General features: G+C 50.6%; 2 protein-coding genes across 7 annotated transcripts in view; both read left to right on the top strand.

The window, feature by feature from the left end:
- Positions 1-10320, top strand: part of KDM4A (lysine demethylase 4A) — a 44621-nt gene extending 34301 nt beyond the window's left edge. For both annotated transcript variants that reach the window (XM_062191121.1, XM_062191122.1), the window contains exons 18-22: positions 91-276; positions 3880-4050; positions 8738-8857; positions 9137-9229; positions 9359-10320. In XM_062191121.1, the coding sequence (XP_062047105.1) occupies positions 91-276; positions 3880-4050; positions 8738-8857; positions 9137-9229; positions 9359-9499 (711 nt within the window). In that variant the 3' untranslated portion in view covers positions 9500-10320. The remainder of the gene's footprint in view (positions 1-90; positions 277-3879; positions 4051-8737; positions 8858-9136; positions 9230-9358) is intronic.
- A 2078-nt stretch (positions 10321-12398) lies between these two features.
- Positions 12399-21435, top strand: part of ST3GAL3 (ST3 beta-galactoside alpha-2,3-sialyltransferase 3) — a 233531-nt gene continuing 224494 nt past the window's right edge. For 2 of the 5 annotated variants that reach the window (XM_062191125.1, XM_062191127.1), the window contains exon 1: positions 12399-12529. The gene's annotated coding sequence lies outside the window, so the exon portion shown is untranslated. The remainder of the gene's footprint in view (positions 12530-21435) is intronic. The other 3 variants (XR_009865916.1, XM_062191124.1, XM_062191123.1) reach the window with 3 other exon arrangements.

Genomic DNA, 21435 nt, shown 5'->3' on the forward strand with positions numbered 1-21435 from the left:
GTTGGGCTGTGTGGAGTTGGGATGGGGGACAATGGAGGAGGCTGTCCTGTCAGTTCCTGCAGTCAGTGGCCTCCTTGTCATGTGCTGTAGAAATGTGTCTTCTGCAAGAAGCGGAGGAAAAGAGCTGCTGGCTGCTGCGTGCAGTGTTCTCACGGCCGGTGCCCGACTGCCTTCCATGTGAGCTGTGCCCAGGCTGCAGGAGTGATGATGCAGCCCGATGACTGGCCTTTCGTTGTCTTCATTACCTGCTTTCGGCACAAGATTCCTAATTTGGAGGTGAGGAGGGGGTCATTCTAGAGTCCTCCTGACAGTTTTCAGGATCATGTTCTCTGCATGCCTTTATGGTGAGTGTCATGGAGTCAAGGGCAGGGATTAAAATAAGCCACTTGTCCATCTCTCTTCCCTGCCTTGTACTTCATAATCCCTGGCACCAAAGCAGCAGTGGCTGATTCCTGTTAATGGTCTGTTAACTTGTTCCCTCTCTACCGGGATAAACTCCTTGAGGACCTGTATCTTACCAGTCTGGGTGATCTAAACCCAGTGCCAGGGACTTAGCAGAAGTGCTGGGAATGTTGAGGGCTAATCTGGAAAGCTCCTGACAATTAGCCGTGAGCTGCACTAACTGATGGGGCCCAGAGAAAGATACACAAGAATGTTAGTTGGAGGTATTAGGAAAGAGTTGGGGTAAGGTGGCATTTGAAGTGTGTTCTAAATGATAAGGTGGAGTTGTGAGCTGGCAGGTGTCCAAGGCTGCAGCAGCAGCAGAAGGAGCCAGTCTGCAAAGTATGACCATGCACGACTGCTTCTGGGAGTGTGTTGGGGTTGATGTTTGGCAACCAGCAGTGCTAGGGTGGAAGGAAGCCCTGAGCGGCCACACTGGGGAGTTTGACTTCTCTTCTTCCATTGGATGAGGAGAACTTTATGAATATTATGGTTTTGAACTACATATTTTTTTTAAAGCTCTATTTTTTGTGAGGCAGAATATAGAGAGAGATCTTCCTTCCACTTATTCGCTCGCCAAATGGCCACAATGGCCAGAGCTGGGCTAGTCTGAAGCCAGTAGCCAGAAGCTTCTTCCAGGTCTCTCACATGGGTGTAGGGGCCCAAGCACTTGGGTCATCTTCTACTGCTTTCCCAGATATTTTAGCAGGAGTTAGATGGGAAGTGGAACAGCCAGGATTTGAACTGGCGCCCGTATTGGATGCTGGCACCACAGAGAGATCTTCTAATTGCTGGTTCTATTCTGCAAATGCCTGCAGCAGCCAGTGCCTGGAAACTCCATCAGGTCTCCTGTGTGGGTGGTGGGAACAGAAGTACTTGGGCCATCATTACTGCCTCTCAGGCACATTAGTAGGAATTTGGACTAGGAGCACTGAGTAGCCAGGACTTGAATAGGCACTCTAATATGGAATGCAGGCACCCCAAGAGGCTGCTTAGCCCAATTTTATTTTTATTTTTTTAAAAAAGAGTTTCCTTCTGCTGGTTCACTTCCCAAATGCCCAGAATGGTCCTGCAGCCAGGAGCCAGGATCCCAATTCAGGTCTCCCACGTGGGCAGCAGGGACTCAACTGCTTAAATCATCACTTTCCAAGATCTGCATTAGCAGGAAGTCAGGAGTCAGACCTGGGTATTGACCTAGGTGACTTAACTGTTAGGCTAAATGCCCTTCCCTGCACTATGTTTTTAAGCAATAACTGCAGTGGTTGTTTGAGGATAGGATTCAAGGAATAAAAATTGGAGGGGCCGATGCCATGGGGCAGTAGGTTAATCCTCCGCCTGTGGCGCTAGCATCCCATGTGGGCACCGATTCTAGTCCTGGCTGCTCCTCTTCCAGTCCAGCTCTCTGCTGTGGCTTGGGAAAGCAGTAGAAGATAGCCCAAGTCCTTAGGCCCTAGCACCTGCATGGGAGACCCGGAAGAAGCTCCTGGCTTTGGATTGGCACAGTTCTGGTGGTTGTAGCCATTTGAGGAGTGAACCAACAGATGGAAGACCTTTCTCTCTGTTTCTCCCTCTCACTATCTGTAACTCTACCTCTCAAATAAATAAAAATCTTTTTTTAAGAAAATTGGAGGGTGTTGAAAACCAATTAGCCTTGGACAGAGTAAGATCTGAAATGGGAACGTGTAGGCAAAGCTTTGGGGTTGCTACTAACCCTGAGGTCTGCCCTACTGTAAGTAAGATTGACAGGGTGTGTTCACTGCCATGGGGACAGGATGCAGAGAGAGGGAGAGGTGGGGGAGGGGATGAGGGAGTAGGCGTTGAAGTTGACTCAGCTTACTCCCTTGAGAGATGGCAAAGATAATATGATGGTGCTGTTAACTGCAAGCAGCAATTGAGATGGGGCCGGGTGGAAGGCTGGTTTGGAAGCCGCGGGAGCTGTGTGGTAGAGCAACCAGTAGGCAGCTTGGATTACCTGGGAAGATGTGAATGTTACTGGCAGTTAGTGGGACAGTCAAATCTGGGTCCTGTTAGAAACTGGGCTCTGGAGATCCCCGTGCTGGGAGGCAGGTAACAGCATGAGCCAGTGGAAGCAGGAGACTGCTGCAGGCCAGCAAGGCAGCAGAAGGAACAGGAGAGCCACAAGCCGTCGGGGAAGCAGTCTGGCTTGGCGGTCATTGAGTACTGGGCAGTCTGGCGGGAAGCCAGAATGTTGTTGGGGACGACTCTGGTGTCGAAGTCTCTGTGCCTGGGTGCAGCAGTACATATAAAAGCCATTTAGGAAACAGGTAAGCGCTCAGTATGTCAGAAGGTGAGAAGCGCGCTGTGTAATATGAGGGCAGAATGAGGAGGTTGAAGGGAATGGTGCTAGTAAGTTTTATTTTATTTTTTAAAGCTTTATTTTATTGATTTGAAAGGTAGAGTTACAGAGAGGGAGAGGGAGAGGAAGATCCTCAGATCTTCCATTCGCTGTTTCACTCTCCAAATGGCGGTGATGGTCAGAGCTGGGCTGATCTGAACGGAGTCAGGAGATTCTTCCAGGTCTTTCTCATGGGTGCAGAGGCCCAAGCACTTGGACCATCTTCCACTGCATTCCCAGACACATTAGGAAGGAGCTGGATCGGAAGTGGAGCAGCCAGGACTGGAACTGGCACCCATATGGGATGCTGGCACTGCAGATGGCTTAACCCACTGCACCACCACACTGGCCCCACCAGTGAGTTGCCATTTGGATGTGAGAAGCCCTTGGGCAGACACTGGGAAACTGTGGCTCGGGGCAAGGGCACAGCAGCATGGAGACCTGAGCTGCAGGAAGAGCAAGGTGGCTGGCATGGCAGCAACGGGGTGCTTGGACAGGAGTCCTCTGCCTGCTTTGTGATCCACTTTGCGTCAAGGGTAAAGACAGGACCAGGAGGGTGATGTGAGGGCTACAGAGATGGCGGGGTCCTTGGAATGGGGGAGGGGGGACAGTCTGCTGCGCACCCAGGAAGCCTGTGTGCCCGGGCCCTGAGGGTAGAGCTGATGCTTGGGTTGATACGAAGCGTTGCCTGGGGCCCAGGGCCTCAGGTCACCTGTTAAGTCCTTTCTTAGATGTTCTCATGTGTGTCTAGGCCATGTGCATCAGTATGTGCTATTTGGTCAGCTTTTAGGGAAGTCCTGAGAGTCTTCACGGAGTTTGGGATAAGGCACTGGGGTATAAGGACCAATGTGGCCAGGGAGGAGCTGCATTTAAGGAGGAAAACATGACACTGGTTTCTTCCAGTGTCCTGGTCAGGACACAGATGCCTGGAAAGGCCTGTCACACCTCCCATCCCTTTTCTGCTTTCTGTTTTCCACACTCGTGTTTACCTTTCCCTGATAGAGAGGAGCCAAGTGATTTGCTCCCCATTTGCTGGACCTGTCAACTCAGCGTGTGAGTAAGCTGGTCTCTGTCTCTTTCAGCGTGCCAAGGGTGCCTTGCAGAGCATCACTGCGGGCCAGAAGGTCATTAGCAAGCATAAGAACGGGCGCTTCTACCAGTGCGAGGTGGTCAGGCTCACCACAGAGACCTTCTATGAAGTCAACTTCGACGATGGCTCCTTCAGCGACAATCTTTATCCTGAGGATATAGTGGTAATGTCTGCCTGGGGCCGCTCGGGCAGCTGGCGGTGGGGGGTGTTTCCAGGTGTGGCTGGCAGACTGCCAGCCTGGTCTGCTTGCCCTTTACAGCCCATCCTTGCCTACCCCGCCCTTCCCCGACAAGCAAAGGTACTGGTCTCTCCTTGCTACTAGGATACTCCACTTCTTCCCCTGGAATGTCGTGGGAATCAGTATTTCCTGCTGTTCTCTGAAATATTTATTGATTTCAGTCTAAACTGTCCTTGCTGGTCCTGGTACGCCACAGAACCCAGGCTTTGGAATCAAACCAGGTGCCAATGCCAGCTCCCTTGCCTAGCAGCTGTGTGATTGCAGGAGAATGGTCTAGTTCTCTTCTCTACCATGTCCTCTTGGTAGATAATCTCTTTGGGGACACTGCTGGCCTGCTCATGTTAGCAACACCTTAGACACTGGCGGCCTTGCCTGGACCTGATCCTAGGTTTCCTGGCTGAGTATTCAGGACTTAGTTCACATTTCACCTGTCCCACCTGCCTGTAAGTGGGGTAGACCAAGCACCAAGGCAGAGGAGTGAAGTCATTTCTTCCCTTAACAAATTGAGTATTTCCCATGTTTATACCACATTAGTTACTTAACTGCTAAAAGCACCTTCCTTAGTAACAAAGTAGACTAATGTCATGATAAAGGCATTAGTGGCATTCATAACAGTAGTATAGCGATGATTTATTAAGCTGTTAAAATATGGCAGTCACTATGTTAAATGCTTTGTATCAAATATATTTTCTCATACCAACTCTGAGAAGTTGGTAGGGTATTTTCATGTATTTATATTTAAAGGTTTATTTATTTGAAAGGCAGAGTGAGACACACATACATACACACAGCCCACATCCACTGGTTCAGTCCTCAAAAACCTGAAACAGCCAGGCCTAGGACAGGCAAAAGCCAGGAGCCAGAAACTCCTCCTGATCTCCCACTTGGGTGGCAGGGACCAAGCATTTGGGCCATTATCTGATGCTTCTCAGGTGTATTAGCAGGGAGCTGAATTAGAAGCAGAGCAGCTGGGATACAGATGGCTCAAGCAGTTGACTTGCTGTGCCACAGTACCTGACTCTGTCTTTAATTTAGAGAACAGTAATCTCAGGCTTTTTTGTCTAAAAATTAGTAAGGGCCTCGAAGCTTGTATTTTTGTGGGTTATGTCTCTATGTATATTTACTTATTAATGTAGTCAGTATATTTCAAGTAGTTCATAGATATACCTCCAAGAATATGACAGTTCCCTCCCTGCCTCCTTCCTTCCTTTTTTTTTTTTCCTTTTCTAACGTTCGTGGTATTTTTAGCTTTCTTTATAATCACAGGGTTAGTGCTTTACTAAATAAGGAGTTCAAGAAGTTAAAAGTAGAAAAACCAGTTTTTTAAAAGATTTTATTTATATATTTGAGAGGTAGAGTTACAGACAGTGAAAGGGAGAAACAGAGAAAGGTCTTCCATCCGTTGATTCACTCCCCAAATGGCCACAATGGCCGGAGCTGCACCAATCCGAAGCCAGGAGCCAGGAGCTTCTTCTTGGTCTCCCATGTGGATGCAGGGGCCCAAGGACTTGGGCTATCTTCTTCTGCTTTCCCAGGCCATAGCAGAGAGCTGGATTGGAAGAGGAGCAGAGGGGACTGGAACTGGTGCCCATATGGGATGCTGTCACTGCAGGCGGAGGATTAACCTACTGTGCTACGGTGCTGGCCAGAAAAACCATTTTTCAACAGGAATATAGACATGGGCTATAAATAATAATCAAATCCCAGGATTTCAGTTTCCCTCATATATATTGTTTTTGTTTTTGTTTTGTTCCGTATTCTATACATTAGCTGCCATAAATCAGCAACAATGTGATATTTGCCTTTTTGGGTCTGATTTATTTCAGTAAGCATAATGATCTCCAGTTGCATCCATTTTGTTGCAAAAGGCAATATTTCATTCTTTTTTAATGTCTGAGTAGTATTCCATTGTATATGTATATATACCACATTTTCTTTATCCAGTCATCAATTGATGGACATCTGGGTTGGTTCCATATCTTAGCTATTGTGAATTGAGCTGGTATAAACATGGATGTAAGTAACTCTTTCCTATGCTGATTTCATTTCCTTTGAGTATATTCCCAGGAGTGAGATGGCTGGGTCATATGGTAGATCTATTTTTAGGTTTCTGTGGAATCTCCATACTGTCTTTCATTATGGTTGTATCAGTTTACATTCCTAACAACAGTGTGTTAGGGTACTTTTTTTCCCTCCCATATCCTCACCAGTATCTGTTATCTTTTGATTTTTGGATAGTACCCATTTTAACTGGGGTAAAGTGAAACACTGGTTTTTATTTGCATTTCCCTGATGCCTAGTGTGTCTGTTGGCCATTTGTGGTTAGTCCTGTTCGTGTCCTTTGCCCATTTCTTAACTGGGTTGTTTGTTTTGTTGTTGAATTTCTTGAGATCTTTATGGGTCCATCAATATTTACTCTATTAGATATTAAAATTGATAAAATAACTTCTAGAAAAATCAACTAGTGAGAAGAGTGCCATTGTCATTTATTCACTCAACCTGTGATGATATGTTTTGGTTTAATTCTAGGATGAAAATTTGGCTTCATACAGAGACAGGGTTGTTGGAAAGGAGAGGGATACTTTAATAAGTGGCCTTTCGGATCATTATAGTTGTTATTGTCTGATAACCCACCCAGGCTCAGCAAATGGCAGTTTCCTAAGAGTGAGTTGCAGCGTGGAATCGGGAGGCACATCTGTGGGCTTTCTTACTGTGTTACGTTACAATCCACTGGACTCCATGCATGGTTTCGTACCTCATACCCTGAGTGTTCAGAAATCACTGGTGCTCTAGGCTGTGGAGCTCTTCCAAGTATTGTTACATCTTATTATAAATACAAAAAGTCACATTCATTGGTACAACCCATCTAAGATACTTTTCTGCAAGTCTCATTTTTGCTTGAAAACCTGAATTTTTTTTCTCAATAGACTGTTTTTTTCCTTGAAGTGACAGGGTCACCTCATTCATTTTCATGAAGCTGCATCATATTTGAGTCACTGTGGCTAGAATTCGTCAGTCATTATCCACCACACCTCACTCCCTCAAACCCCCCCCCCCCATAATAAAACTGGTGCTCCAGGAACAAAGCAGCTAGTGTAGCTCATTGCTCCAACAACAGCATGGGTGTCAGTCCTGAAGACAGGCATCATGCTGTGGCGTGTCTTGTGAGTACTAACTCATGTCCTCAAAGATTGAGATGTAACAAAAGGATTTTAAAAATTGTCTTAAAAAGAGTGATGGAGAGAAAGAGATCTTTCATTTGTCATTTTACTCTCCGAATGCCTTTCACAGCCAGGTCTGAGCTGGCTGAATCCAGGTGTCAGGAACTCCATCCAGGTCTCCTACTTGGATAGCAGAGGCTCCAAGTACTTGGGCCATTTTCTGTTGTTTTGCCAGGTGCATCCTGGGGCTGGATCAGAAGCAGAGTGGTCAGGACTCAGACTGGCACTCCGATACAGGATGCTGGTGTTGCAAATGGTAGCTTTACCCGCTGTGCCACAGCACTGGCCCCAGTAATTTGTATTGCTTCAGCAGGGGCATTGTTCCATGGAACGGCTTTCTTGCCCCCCCCCGCCTCCCCCAAGTATGAATGCTCAGTGATGACGAATGTAGTAACAGCAGAGCTGAGGGCCATTGTCTCAGAGTGAGCTCCAGTGCCAGCAGTTGTACCCAGCATAGATTTTACACAATCACTGCAAGTGTCAACACACTGACAAAGGCTAATGTTCTCATCATTAGGAAAATAGTCATGGCCTCACATGCTGCCCAGAAGGATCTCACAGGTTGCAAAGCATGCTGGGATACTGCTGTGAAAGGAGGTGAAGCTGAATTGCAGAGTGGAAGTGCTTTCTCAAAGAGCACGTTCATTTAAAGCTTCCGTCTTAGACTGGAGGGAGGAGATGGCTGAAGTTTCTGCTTCATTGTGAGATTCTTTCAAAACAAACGATTAGCTAGCCAATAAGTGAACTGGAAATTTACTGTAGAACTGTTTCTACTCAATAAATGACCCAGCAGGACAGCACAGACCCAGAGCCTGTGCTCCCTCTTGCCAGCTATGAACGCCATCTCTTTTCAGACTGCCTGGCCCTGCCCTCTGTGCTGTGTGCTTTTGGGCCATGTCCCTAAGGACCTTCTCCTAGTCTACCCACCAGACATGCACCCGCATGACCTTGCACGCCCTGTAGCCCGTGCCGGGAATGCCTGGAGGGTTCATCCCAGGGACCCCTTCTGGAAGGAGTAAAACTCTATTACAGTAATTCGCCAAGTCCCGTGGCAGGTGCTCCTTTCTTTTCTTTCCTGTATTTTAAGAACACATTTCTTCAAACATCGTTGAGTACCGTTGCAGCATTCCTTCATAGCAGCCCTTCAGGGGGATGTGATTCTGTCTTAGTTTACCGTAGCTGCTTGTTTTTGTTTCCTTGGTGAGCAGGATATGGGGCAGACTTTTGATACAGCAGGCAGATCTTAACCACTGCGTCTGTCGGCCTGTAGCGTGCTGCCTTCTGTGCGGGGTCTGGGCATGACTTTGTCCTGGTTTATTCCCTGAGTAGATGGAAGTTTTCATTGTGCTCAGGGGAACCTGCCTTTCATTCCTTCCTCCCTGTTTCCTCAGAGCCAGGACTGTCTCCAGCTGGGTCCTCCTGCTGAAGGGGAAGTGGTCCAAGTGAGATGGACAGACGGCCAAGTCTACGGAGCCAAGTTTGTGGCCTCTCACCCCATCCAGATGTATCAGGTAGCCAGCGTTCCTGCCAGTGAGTCGGGTATGCTTGGTGAATTTGGTGCTTCCTCTTGGAGCACAGGCAAGTCTTTGTTCTTGGGGAGAATAATGGGTTGGTAACAGCCCTTCCAGAACTAAGGTCTGCCTGTGTCCAGGCTGCCAGGTATGGCTCCAGACATGCCAGGCCTTCAGCGTTCTAATCCTATTGTGGGCTTCAAGATACTGCCACTGCACGTGGTGGACCAGGGAGAAAGTCAGGGGTATTCCAGCAAGAGACCTTTGTTTCCTTGGCAGGTGGAGTTTGAGGATGGCTCACAGCTCGTGGTTAAGAGAGATGATGTGTACACGCTGGATGAAGAGCTTCCCAAGAGAGTCAAGTCCAGGCTGGTGAGTGTGTGTTCTCTGAGCCCTTAGTTCCTGCCTGGGCGGGAGGGAGCAATTCGAGGATGTGTCCCTGTTTTTCCCTTGGGGTGGTTGGCCACAAAGTGATTATTTGGTTTGCCTGTTTTTCTGTAGTCAGTAGCCTCAGATATGCGATTCAACGAGATTTTCACAGAGAAAGAGGTAAAGCAAGAAAAGAAGCGGCAACGGGTTATCAACTCCAGATACCGGGAAGATTATATCGAGCCTGCGCTATACCGAGCCATCATGGAGTAGGTGCTTCCAAGGGTCCAAGAGGGTCCCAGCCAGCAAGCGCACTCGGGGGTCCACAGCACAGCAGACACTTGGGACTCGGAAGAAGGCCCTGCGAGTGAAGTTGTAAAAAGAAGAAGGAATGAACTAGCTGATCCCTTCACCTCCCCCACCCTCCTCGAATTCCATGTAGTGAAAGGACCAGCCGTCTCTGGACATGTGGCAGCAGCCTCTGGTCTCCCAGCTGAGGGGCTGAGCACTGGAATGCTGTGGCTGCACTGGCCCCAGTCCATAAAAGGGGTCGCCTGTGCTGGCTGGGCTGGTTGCCCTGTTCCTGGCCTGGGACTTAGCTTCCTAATGAGCACCTGCACCGACTAGTCAGAGGTGCTGGTACTTGTCCCTACCCCCTTTTTGTATTTATGTGTGTGCGTGTGTGGGTATGTGTGTTTGGTCTGGACCAGCTTCTGCCAGCCCCTGGCCTTTACTTTCTTCCTTGCCTATGTAGGGCAAACAAAATGTGAAATTCTGCCCTCAGCTGAGCTGAGTAAGGGCCCCTGGGGTTGGCCGGAGGTGGGTGTGGCATCTGTCCAGGCCTGGAACATGTCTAGAGTGCTGGCAAAGCTGCAGTATTGAGATGCTAAGGAGTCAGTGCCACCTCTTGTCCTCCCTTGAAGGAGCGCACAGGGCTAACGGGGTACAAGTCCTCAGCATTCTAGGCAAGGAGGCCGCATGGCACAGTGTTAGAGGGTGTCAATGGGGGATACCCTGAAGGGGAATTTTTAATGATGGAAGCAGGCAGAGCCTGGTGGGTGATTCAACAGAATTGCAATCATGCAGGGGCTGGGGCGGGGGGGTGTTAGGATGAACTGGGGTTGCTGGAGGCCAGGGGCAAGTGTGGATGTGCTCCTGGTCTTGGGGTGGGAGGGAGCTGATTTGGGGGCGGGGGGGTGGGACTAGAGGGCAACAACGAAGGGGTTAAACAGGATTTTGCTCCTCATGCATTTGTTTGCCTGGGCCCAGGACTGGAGGGCTTTACACCTATACCCTATGTATACAAGAATCGATTTATAATACTTCCCCCTTTTTTGTTACGTATGAACGCTATAAACCAAATTATTTTGAAAAGCGGTGCATCACCTTGTCCTTAGCAATAAAATGTTGAGCAGAGGATCGGCTTTGTCTGCCCCATGGAGCCCAAGAGGCCCAGGGTCAGGCTCAGGTGGACCTGGAGTCACAGGCCCTGGAAGCAGGGCGTGTGTTTGAAGGGGAACCAGTAAGGCAAGCTGTCCTGAGATGGTTTCTTCCTCGTCAGCTTCTGGTCTATTAGGACAAGCACAGTGGGACGGGGGAGCAGGGACGTCTTTGTGCTCCCTCTGCCTTGGAGGAGGAAATGGGAAAGGCCTAGCTTGGCTGCACTTGTGACCCATCTGATAACATTTTCAATGGGCGGGGCTGGCCTATCCTCAGCCTGGGGCTGGTCTGAAAGGGAAGTGCCCAAAGCCGGAGTCCCTGAGGCCAATCCCTGAGCTGCCTGTTTGGTGAGACAGTTCCTGGAGAAATACCAAGTTCCCTTGGCCTGGTGGGTTCCTCAGGCCAAAGTGGAAAGCGGTAGGGGTCATAGGGTAGGGAGGGGGCACTCCTGTGGCTTGCTTAGCCTGTCCAGGTGAAGGAGAGGCTAGGGGCAACTCAGTTCCTCCCAACCCTGCTTTGTGTCCCTGGGCTTGCCAAGTGGCTTACTTGGTATCTCAGTGTGGGGGAAGGGAGGAGCAGCAGGTGTTGGGCACTTTGACATGTGAACTAAGAATTCCCAGGGGAGCTGGGCAGTGCCAGGCCTTACTGGATCAGTGAGTGGGCACTGTGGTCACTTAAGTTTGCCAAAGGGACACTTCCCACCTTTCTCCATGGTGTCCCAGAGCTCACTCCCCCTCATTGAGCCCCGTCCCCATTCTTGCCCAAAGCCCTTTGGGGCTGGGTGCCTGGTGTAATCCCAAGAGTTCTCACTCAACAGTCAGCCATTCTTCCTAGAAACTTTGCACGTCTCAACACTTGTCAACAGGAATAAACCCGGACTTTCCCAGCTCACAGAACCGGCCTTGTGCTCCCCCGCTGCCCTCGGCCGCCGCCTATTTTAGGCCCCTCTAAGAAGCCTTTTGCCACAGCCACCTGCCTTCCTTGGGTAAAGGAGGATCTTTGGGTTGGCATCCAAGGATGGTCGTCCAAGTTCCCCCTTACTGCGGAGGAATGAGATTTTACATTGTTCCCGAGGGCGTACCGGGTGCGACCTCCCTGCTGGAATGCAGTGGGGTTGGGAGAGCACGGGACCCCTGCAGCACCTAGGTGGGCTGAGGCGGGGTAGGGAGGCGAACTAGACGTTTCCTACGAGGCCTTGAAGTTGCTAACGTGCCCTTGCACCACGGAGCCGGGGGTGGGGGGTGGGGGTGGGTGTCCAAGGCCTCGGGCTACGAGAGCACTAGCGGGGGTTCACGTTGCGGAGGACTACACGGGCGTGCCCTCACTTGGCACTCCCGCACGGCCGAGGAAGCGTCCTCTGGTCGGTGAAGGCGGGGAGGAGGGCTCCTCAGGGCAGCAGGACGCCGGAGAGGACGTGGCGAGGGCGTGTGCACTCCAGCTCAGCAACCCCTGGCCCGCGCATCCTGCGCTGCCCGGCACCCGCGGCGGGCGGGCCTGGAAACTCTGGGTTCCGCGCCTATTGGGTGGCCCCGGCCTGTGCCCGCCCGCTTGCTCAGCGCGGCTCCGCATTGGTCCGCACAGCGCTCCGCCCGGCTCCCGCGAGCTCATTGGCGGTGCAGGCCCGACCCCCGGCAAGGGCGCCGAGGCGGAGAGCGGGATTGGTGGTCCCGCCGTCCCCGGGTCGCGGCCGCGCGCCCCGCCCGCCGCTGCGTCCCCACTATGGCGGCGCCCATGCAGCCCACCGCGTCGTGGGCGCCCGCCGGGGTACCCCGCGGCTGTCGCCGCACCCTGCGCCGCCGCCTGCGCCTTCCTGCCTCGCGTGGGGCCGGGCACCGCCTCCCCCCTGCTTCCCTCTCCGCTGCGGTAAGGTCCTGCCCCACGCGCTTCGGGGCGCGACGGCCGCGGCTAACGGTCCAGCGCCGCCCCCTCCTCGGCCGCGGCCCCGGGTAGGGCGCGGAGCCCGCGCGACTGTGCTGGGGAAGCAGAGGTCGGGGCACGGCTCCCGGGTTCCCCGGGCTGGGAGCCTGCGCGACCTCGCCTGGGAGGGGGCTCCATGCAGGCCGGGGCGGAGGAAGGCCGACTGCTCTGCTCGCTGGCCGAGCGCTCGGAGGTCACCTGCGCGCGAGACCCCGCAGCTCTGTGGAAGGACGCGGTGGTTCGGAAGAGGAGGGAAAAGTGCAGGCAGGGAGCCCGAGCGGGAGTCGGCGCCCCCTGGCCTGCGCGCGGTCGCATCTTGGGGGGCCCCCGGGGTCACTTTGCTTGGCAGAGTACCTCTTGCGTCTGCCCTTCTGGCACTTTCTCCCCTATTGTGTCCCGCCTAGCTGGAGACGGCGGCTCAGCGAGGAGCGCGCGTTTGGTTAGGAGGGCGTCCCGTGAGCGCGTGGGGTTCCTTAACGACAGCGCCCGCTGTCACTGCTTCCTCAGTAAACCTCACTTTTGTTTGTGTTTCTCTTACATAGCAAGGAAGGAATGAAACGTGAGAACGCGTTGTCCTAATTAGTTGAGGAAGGAATAGTGTCCCGGAAAGGACACCATACAAACTTCCCCGTGGGTCTTTGAATTGTCTGTGTTGTATGTAGATGGTGAACGTAGGAACAAACCAAAACAAACCCTGGACTTATGAGACGGCTGAAAGTAAGAAGGCTCTCAGGACAAGTGGGGTTGTTTCTTAGCTCAGGTCCCTGCCCTGTCTGGTGGCTCCTCAAGGTGGGAGTCAGGCCAGGGGCCATCTGGATCGTTCAGGGGCCATTGAAAATCGTCTGCCTGAAAGTTAGCCTGCTGTAGATGTACTGAATTTCGAGGTTGCCTTGGCACCCAGGCCAAATGATTTCTTGGGCCTCATACAGCCAGTGGGCTGGACGTTCCCCACCCCTGGTCTGGAGGATTAAAAGGAAGCTGGCACAAGGATTTATGACTAAATGGTATTTTCAAATAATCTCTTAAGGCAACAACAGCTGTTAAGCTCAGGGGTTCTTAAAGATATTTGAGGTATTAAGTGGTGAATCCATTTCACATGTCTAAGTGTCTTAACTATGGTTTAATAAAAGTAAATTACTAACGATAAACCGAGACACGCATGTTCTTAGAGACCGATTTACTCTGGATCGGTCAGGTGTGTGCTGCGTACGTGTTTTGTGCGAGGCATTGGCTGAGGGGAACTTGGAGGCATCCGATACAAAAGGTAGGTTGATGGCGTCCATCCGAGAAGCGCTGTTGTGGCAGGTGGAGCAGGGAGTGACGCGCGAGAGTGCTCCTTCCTTCAGGTGAAGCTCAAGCTGACCGTCAGAAGGCACAGCAGCAGCATTGGGCTGCCGTTGTCACTTTTCTGATGAGCTACAGCTGTCTGGGGTAACAATTCCTTCAGCTACACAGGTTCTCCGTCTCAAGTTCATTCTTCTTTTCTCTCCACGTCCAGCTGGTTGCCAGGTCTTGCTGATCTTCCTGCCACCCTATTTCTGGCATCTGCTGCTTTGCACCCCTGCTGTCATTACACCACTTTGAGGAGCCTTGATACTGTTCACGTGCATTTCCCCATGCCCGTGCATTGCTCCAGGAACCCCCTAACATTTTGTTCTCATCTCCCATCTTTCCATGTGAAGTGCTGTCACTTCTGGCCAAGACCCTCAGGCTCTGCTCTCCCCACCCCCACCCTGTGTGGAGTTAGGTGCAGACCAGCCTGGCATGGACAATAGCAAATTCATTTCTTTTTTTAATTTTATTTTTTTATTTTTGACAGAGTGGACAGTGAGAGAGAGAGAGAGAAAGGTCTTCCTTTGCCGTTGGTTCACCCTCCAATGGCCGCCACAGCTGGCACGCTGTGGCCGGCGCACTGCGCTGATCCCAAGGCAGGAGCCAGGTACTTATCCTGGTCTCCCATGGGGTGCAGGGCCCAAGCACTTGGGCCATCCTCCACTGTACTCCCGGCCATAGCAGAGAGCTGGCCTGGAAGAGGGGCAACCGGGACAGAATCTGGCACCTCAACCGGGACTAGAACCTGGTGTGCCGGCGCTGCAAGGCGGAGGATTAGCCTGTTGAGCCACAGCGCTGGCCTGCAAATTCATTTCTTGCCACTCCCTTAGAATTTATTGTGTTTTCCTGATCAGTGGAAATCTTCGTGCTTTGTGTTCCATGTTGTTCATGTTGGCCTTGCCTATCTTAAATGACGCCCTTAGCCCTCTGATTGTTGTGCTTATGATGGGGAACTTCCATTGTAGAGCTCCTCTCTCCTGCTGCCGTACCACCAGGGCCTGGCCTTTTGCTATAATTGCCTTGTTCTTTTGTGTACTCGCAACGGAAGACTGAAGCTTTTGCAAAACATGAGTTGTTGGGTTCATCATCTGACACAGTGTTTTTACAGGGGAGGTACTTGACAGATACATTTTTATATTAAAGAGCTTTGACTTAGGAGGAGTGCAAAGACGATCCTTTGTGCAATCAACACGTGCATTATAAAATCTGTGAATGAAGTTACTCATGTGAGAGCATCCTCTATTGAGAGACAAGAAGTAATGGTCTGAGTGGCTTGACTTAGGCCGTATTAACCAAAAGCTCCAGACTCCAGTGGCTTCAGCAGAATGAGAGTTGACTCTTCTCTCATGCTGCCAGCCCAGCATGAGCACATGTGGAACTCTGCTCCTCACGGCCATTCAGGGCCCCAGGTAGATGAAGAGGTGGCGGTCAAGTGGTCACTGGCTTTTTTTTTTTTTTTTTTTAAAGATTTCTTTTATTTATTTGAAAGACAGAGTTATAGAGAGAGGGAGAGCGAGAGAGAGAGAGAGGTCTTCCATCCACTGGTTCACTCCCCAGATGGCCACAACGGCTGGAGCTGCACCAATCTGAAGCCAGGAGCCAGGAACTTCCTCTGGGTCTCCCACGCGGGTGCAGGGGCCCAAGGACTTGGGCCACCTTCTACTGCTTTCCCAGGCCATAGCAGAGAGCTGGATTGGAAGAGGAGCAGCCGAGACTAGAACCGGCACCCACGTGGGATGCTGGTGCTTCAGACCAGGGCTTCAACCGGCTGCACCACAGCGTTGGCCCTGACTCTGGCTTTTTAAGTTTCTGTCTCAGTGTGGCCCATGTCTCTTTCATTCACGTTGCATTGGCCTAAGCAAGTCCCACAGCCATGCCTAACTTTAAAGAAGGATAGGGGATTGCACATGCCTGGGAAGCAGAGAGCCAGAAGTACTTGATGAGCAGCACTAAAAGCCTGCTACATCCGTGGAAGATGAGAGGCACCAGGTCAGGCGGGCTGTGGAGACAGGCTTCCCCACAGTAGCAGGAAGTGGTTGTGACGGGGCCTGGGGAGTGCGCATCAGAATCACAGCTCTCACGAGTGCTTGTGAGTGCTGCTCGGAGCCAGGGACCATGCAAAGCACCGGTGAGCTAACATCCAAGGCTGTTGATGCAGGGGCAATCTGTTGTACCTCAGTTATAACACAGTCATCCCTGAGGGCATCACTACTTTATATCACCCTTAGTAATGAACATGGAGGTGGTGCTGAGGTGTTAAAAAAAAAAGGTACAGTCAGGGTATTCAATCTGAAAAGTCAGGAAGTATGTAATAATTTGAGGTGCATTTTCATTTGAGTGACTAAAATAGAAAAATCTTACCTTACCCTTTCAGGCTTGTTTAATTGGCTTTAGTAGAAGTTAGCAAACCCAGTACTTGGGGAGGCCAGAAGCATAGAATGCTGGTTGGAGCCTGGATTGGGGAGACAAGATCTGGGTTCAAACCCTGACTCAGCCACTAACAGAGCCAGGGCAGTGACACTGAGCCAGTGCCCTCTGGAGCCTGCCTTGCCCCATCAGTGCCGTGCAGAGAGGGGCTGTTGAGCAGATGAGTTAGTTTGTGTGCAGTGCTTTTCATGGTGCTTGGTTCAGAGCAGGCACTCGTGAGCAACATCAGGGTCTGAAGAAACTTGGACAAATCAGGTAAGGAAACCCCAGAGATGCAGGTGGACAGATTCCTGCAGGTTTTCCTACCTTCCCCCAGCTTCCATGGCTGGCATTCTTGCTGCACCTGTCTTGTACCTTTATGGTATCAAATGCTGTTTATTTGTATATGTGCCTCTCTCTCTCACTAGGCCAGGTGCTCCAGTCATTCCCAAGTACTCACTGAACACAGGTGTTGAGCTAGGCCTCTGTACCTCATGTTGTAAAAGATCTGTGCCTGGCCTCAGAGAAGAGCAGGGGAGCCAGTAGTTAGAACACCATTGTCCTAGAAATCCAGCCTCCCCATTATCACAGTGGTTGGCTCCAGGACAGCCATAGATACTAAAATCTATGCACACTCAGGTCCCTTATACAAAATGGCATAGTATTTTTATTTATTTATTTATTTATTTATTTATTTATTTATTTTTTTTTTTTTTGACAGGCAGAGTGGACAGTGAGAGAGAGACAGAGAGAAAGGTCTTCCTTTGCCGTTGGTTCACCCTCTAATGGCCGCCGCGGTAGCGCGCTGCGGCCGGCGCACCGCGCTGTTCCGATGGCAGGAGCCAGGTGCTTCTCCTGGTCTCCCATGGGGTGCAGAGCCCAAGCACTTGGGCCATCCTCCACTGCACTCCCTGGCCACAGCAGAGAGCTGGCCTGGAAGAGGGGCAACCGGGACAGGATCGGTGCCCCGACCGGGACTAGAACCCGGTGTGCCGGCGCCGCAAGGCGGAGGATTAGCCTGTTGAGCCACGGCGCCGGCCATATTTATTTATTTATTTTTGACAGGCAGAGTGGACAGTGAGAGAGACAGACAGAGAGAAAGGTCTTCCTTTTCTGTTGGTTCACCCTCCAAATGGCCACTACGGCCGGCGCTGTGCCCATCCAAAGCCAGGAGCCAGGTGCTTCCTCCTGGTCTCCCACGCGGGTGCAGGGCCGAAGCACTTGGGCCATCCTCCACTGCCTTCCTGGGCCACAGCAGAGAGCTGGACTGGAAGAGGAGCAACTGGAACAGAATCTGGTGCCCCAACCGGGACTAGAACCCGGTGTGCTGGCGCCGCAGGCGGAGGATTAGCCAAGTGAGCCATGTCAATGGCTAGTGGCATAGTATTTGTGTATAACTTACACACATTCCTTGTAAACTTTGTTATCTCTGGATTACTGATCATATTTAATGTAATAGCTGTGTTATCAGTTGTATTGTTTAGGGAGTAATCATAAGGAAGAAAGTATGTTTATGTCTAGTGTTTGGTTTTTTCCCCTGAATCTTTCATTCTGTGGTTGGTTGAATCTATACATGTGGAACCCTGTTACCAAGAGCAGATGCTGCACCAAGAGCTGTGGCCACGGGTCTTGTGGGATTCCCCTAAAAGAGGACCTGATGCCCCTTGGGAATATAAGTGATCGTTTTCTAGAGAAGTTTGTGCTTGACCTGAGTCTTGAAGAATGGGCCATCATTAGCTGGGTGAATGTGGGTTCAGAGGCTTCACACACAGGCAGCAATCGATCCCACGGCCTAGAAACCCAGGAGGAGGGCTACAACCTGAGGATGCTCGTGTGGCCCAAGTAGAGTGTGGGTGGGCCTTCAGGCTGCAAGTCAGTGGGGAGCAAGGGGCTTGGTGAGTGCTGGAGTACAGGCTTGATCTGAAGGCGATTAGGAGCCCCTGAAGGATTTGCAAATGCGAAGGGACTTTATCCACTTTGCCTTTAGGAACATGACCACACATGTGGAGGAGGCGGTGCAGGAAGTGCCCTGTTGCCCTGCCCTGGGAAGTTCTGAGGTTTGCAGCCATAGTACTATTGCCTGCTGCTCAAGAGTCATGCAGTACTTATGTCTGAGGGGAGACCAGGGACTGGCCTGTGGCACATAATGCTGAGCTGCAGCTTGCAGCACTGTATCCTGTATCAGAGCGCTGGTTCAGGTCTGGGCTGCTTCACGTCTGAGCCAGCTCCCTGCTGATGCATCTGGGAAGGCAGCAGATGGCCCAAGTGCTTGGGCTCTGCCACCCATGTGGGAGACCTGGCTTCTGGCTTTGGCCTGGCCCAGTCCCTGGCTGTGGTGGCCATTTGAGGAGTGAACCAGTGGATAGAAGACCTCTCTCTCTGCCTCTCTTCCTCTCTCTCTCCTTCCTCCCTCCCCTACTCAGTAACTCTGACTTTCAAATAAATTAATAAATCTTTAAAAAACAAAAACAAAAGTAATCCATCTTTTTTGGTTTTCAGATAAGGAAAATCGTTACCTTGCAAGGTGGTTCTGAGGACTGGAGGGAGCAGATGTCAGAAGCCTGGTCTTGTGCTATCAGAGACCAGACCTCTTCTGATCAAACTAGCAGTGTGAATTTCCATGTCACCTGGTCCAGGGCAGGCGGTCATCAGCCTTCAGCTCCACCACCTAAAGATGCCCACTGCTGGCCTATGGCTTTGTGGATGCACTCTGAATGCTGATGGTGTTGGGATTCATCTGAGGTCAGGAACAGGGAAGTTCAGACCCGTTTAAACAGTGTTGAAACGCACAGATTTTATGTGGTCATTTGGCTGTCCTCAGCCCTCAGAGCAAGTGCTTACGCTGTTCTGCTGGTGTTACTGCAGTGTGCTCAGGGCACAGGCAGCTAAAACACACTTGACTTCTCCTCTGTCACGGTCAGTTACTTTCCTCCTAAGATGTTGCTCCTCCTCAGTCATCTTCCCGATGAAGTGTGTGTGTGTTTATTTACTTATTTATTTATTTTTACATTCAAAACATACTGATCGGAGGCAGAGATTGATTGATTTTCTATCTGTTGGATCACTCCCCAAATAGCCTGAGACAGCTGGGGCTGTACCAGGGTAGAAGCTGGGACCCAGCAGCTCAGCCCAGGTCTCCCCAGTGGGTGGCAGAGACCCAAGTATGCAAGCTGTCACCTGCTTACCAGGCTCTGCATTAGCAGGAAACTGGAATTAGGAGCAGGGTCGGGTGTTGAACCTAGGCACTCTGGCATTTGGATGTGGGTGGGCCAGCTGACTTTTTGGCTGCTAGGCCGAGTGCCTGTCCCTGATTTAAAAAAATAGATATGTATTTTTAAAGATGACAGTGGGGTGTGAGTCGGGTTTATTCTCAGTTAGGTTCCTACCCAGACATTCTGGCTTGACCCGGGTGCCGCCTTTCTGAATGCCTTGAGCCTAGTTTGTGTTTCCAGTTAAACGTCACCCACTGTCGTATCTTGTCATTCTCTGTCTAGATATCAGTAAATACCCCTTTTCCTTGATGTCCGTTTTTCTTGCCAAGTGAATGGAAAGTGGCATGTTGATGTGTTTTTAACATTGCTTAAAACTCAGCCTTTTGGTTTGGAATCTATGAAACAAGTTAGAAAGTTCTGTTGCTAAGTGTTTCTTTGTTTGCTTTTGTTTTTGTTTTTTATTTATTTATTTGAAAGGCAGAGTTAGAGAGAGAGAAAGAGAGATCTTCCATCTGCTGGTTCACTACCCAAATGGCTGCAATGGTCAGCATTGGGCCATGCTGAATCCAAGAGCCAGGAGGTTCGTCCGGGTTTCCCACATGGGTGACAGGGACTATCCTCTGCTGCTTTCCCAGGTGCATTAACAGGGAGCTGGATTGGAAGTGGAGCAGCTGGGACTTGAGCCTGCACTCTTATGGGATGCTGGTGTTGCAGGCGGTAGCTTTACCTGCACAATGCTGACCCTGTTGCTAAATTTTTAAAGTATATTGCAGTGGTCTCAGGCTTTCTTATTTCAGTATCCATTTGCAGTTTAAACATTTTTTAATACCCCATGAATAACTTCCATCTTTGAGTTTTGACGAGGGAATTTTATCATAGGAATATACGGATACACTAGCAGGAGCCCTGAGAACAGTCCTGTAGTCCTGAGTTGTGTGGCCCCCAGGAAAATCTGTACCTCAGAAGAGAGAGGGTCAGGTGCGTACTGCCTTAGGATTCCTGTGGAAATAGTTTTAAATGTGGGATCCTCAGGAAGGGTGTTTGGTCCTTGAAGCACACTTTTTAATGCAATACGATTCTGTCTTTTTGGTAACTAACTTGCAGATGGAGGCATTTAAAGGCATCCATTTGCAGAATGTGCTCAACAGAGCTACTTTCTACAAACAGCTGGTTTCTAGCTTTTGTCAGGTGTGTCCTAGATCTGGGGAGGGAAATTGTGTGCACTCAGGGGTGATCTGCCCGGTTCTGTGCTGCGCAAAGACACCAGCCTTCTCACTGGTGGCAGCACCGGTGTTTTTTTTTTTTTTTTTTTTTTTTAAGATTTATTTATTTATTTGAAAGAATTTTAGAGAGAGAGGGAGAGAGTGAGCGAGCACTTCCATCCACTGGGTCACTGCTCATATGGCAGCAATGGCTGGTGCTGGGCAAAGCTGAAACCAGGAGCCAGGAGCTTCATCCAAGTCTCTCAGGTGTGTAACAAGGGTCCCAGCACTTGGGCCATCCTCTTCTGCTTTTCCCAGGCTCTTAACAGGGAGCTGGATTGAAAGTGGAGCATCTGAGACACAAACTGGTGCCCATGTGGGATGCTGAAGTTGCAGGCAGTGGCTTTACTGACGGTTCCACAGTGCCAGCCCCAACAGCAGTGTCTGTAGGAGATAAACATGTACCTGCCTTTATAAGAACTGTACGTCTTCTAAGTACTTGGCCAGGTAACAATGGGGGAACTTGTCTGGGGTGCAGGTGTCATGATGTCTCACCATCTCATTGTCAAGTTTAGTTATGATACTCAAGAGATTGAGTATTTTTGTGAAATTAACCACGTTGGCGCCATCTGTAATGATAAACTGCCCCACATTAGGCAGTAGGTGGGTAAGTGGCAGTGCCTGGCCCTCTGTGCCGGGG

Source organism: Lepus europaeus, chromosome 5 (genome assembly GCF_033115175.1).
Source record: "Lepus europaeus isolate LE1 chromosome 5, mLepTim1.pri, whole genome shotgun sequence".
NCBI lineage: Eukaryota > Metazoa > Chordata > Mammalia > Lagomorpha > Leporidae > Lepus > Lepus europaeus.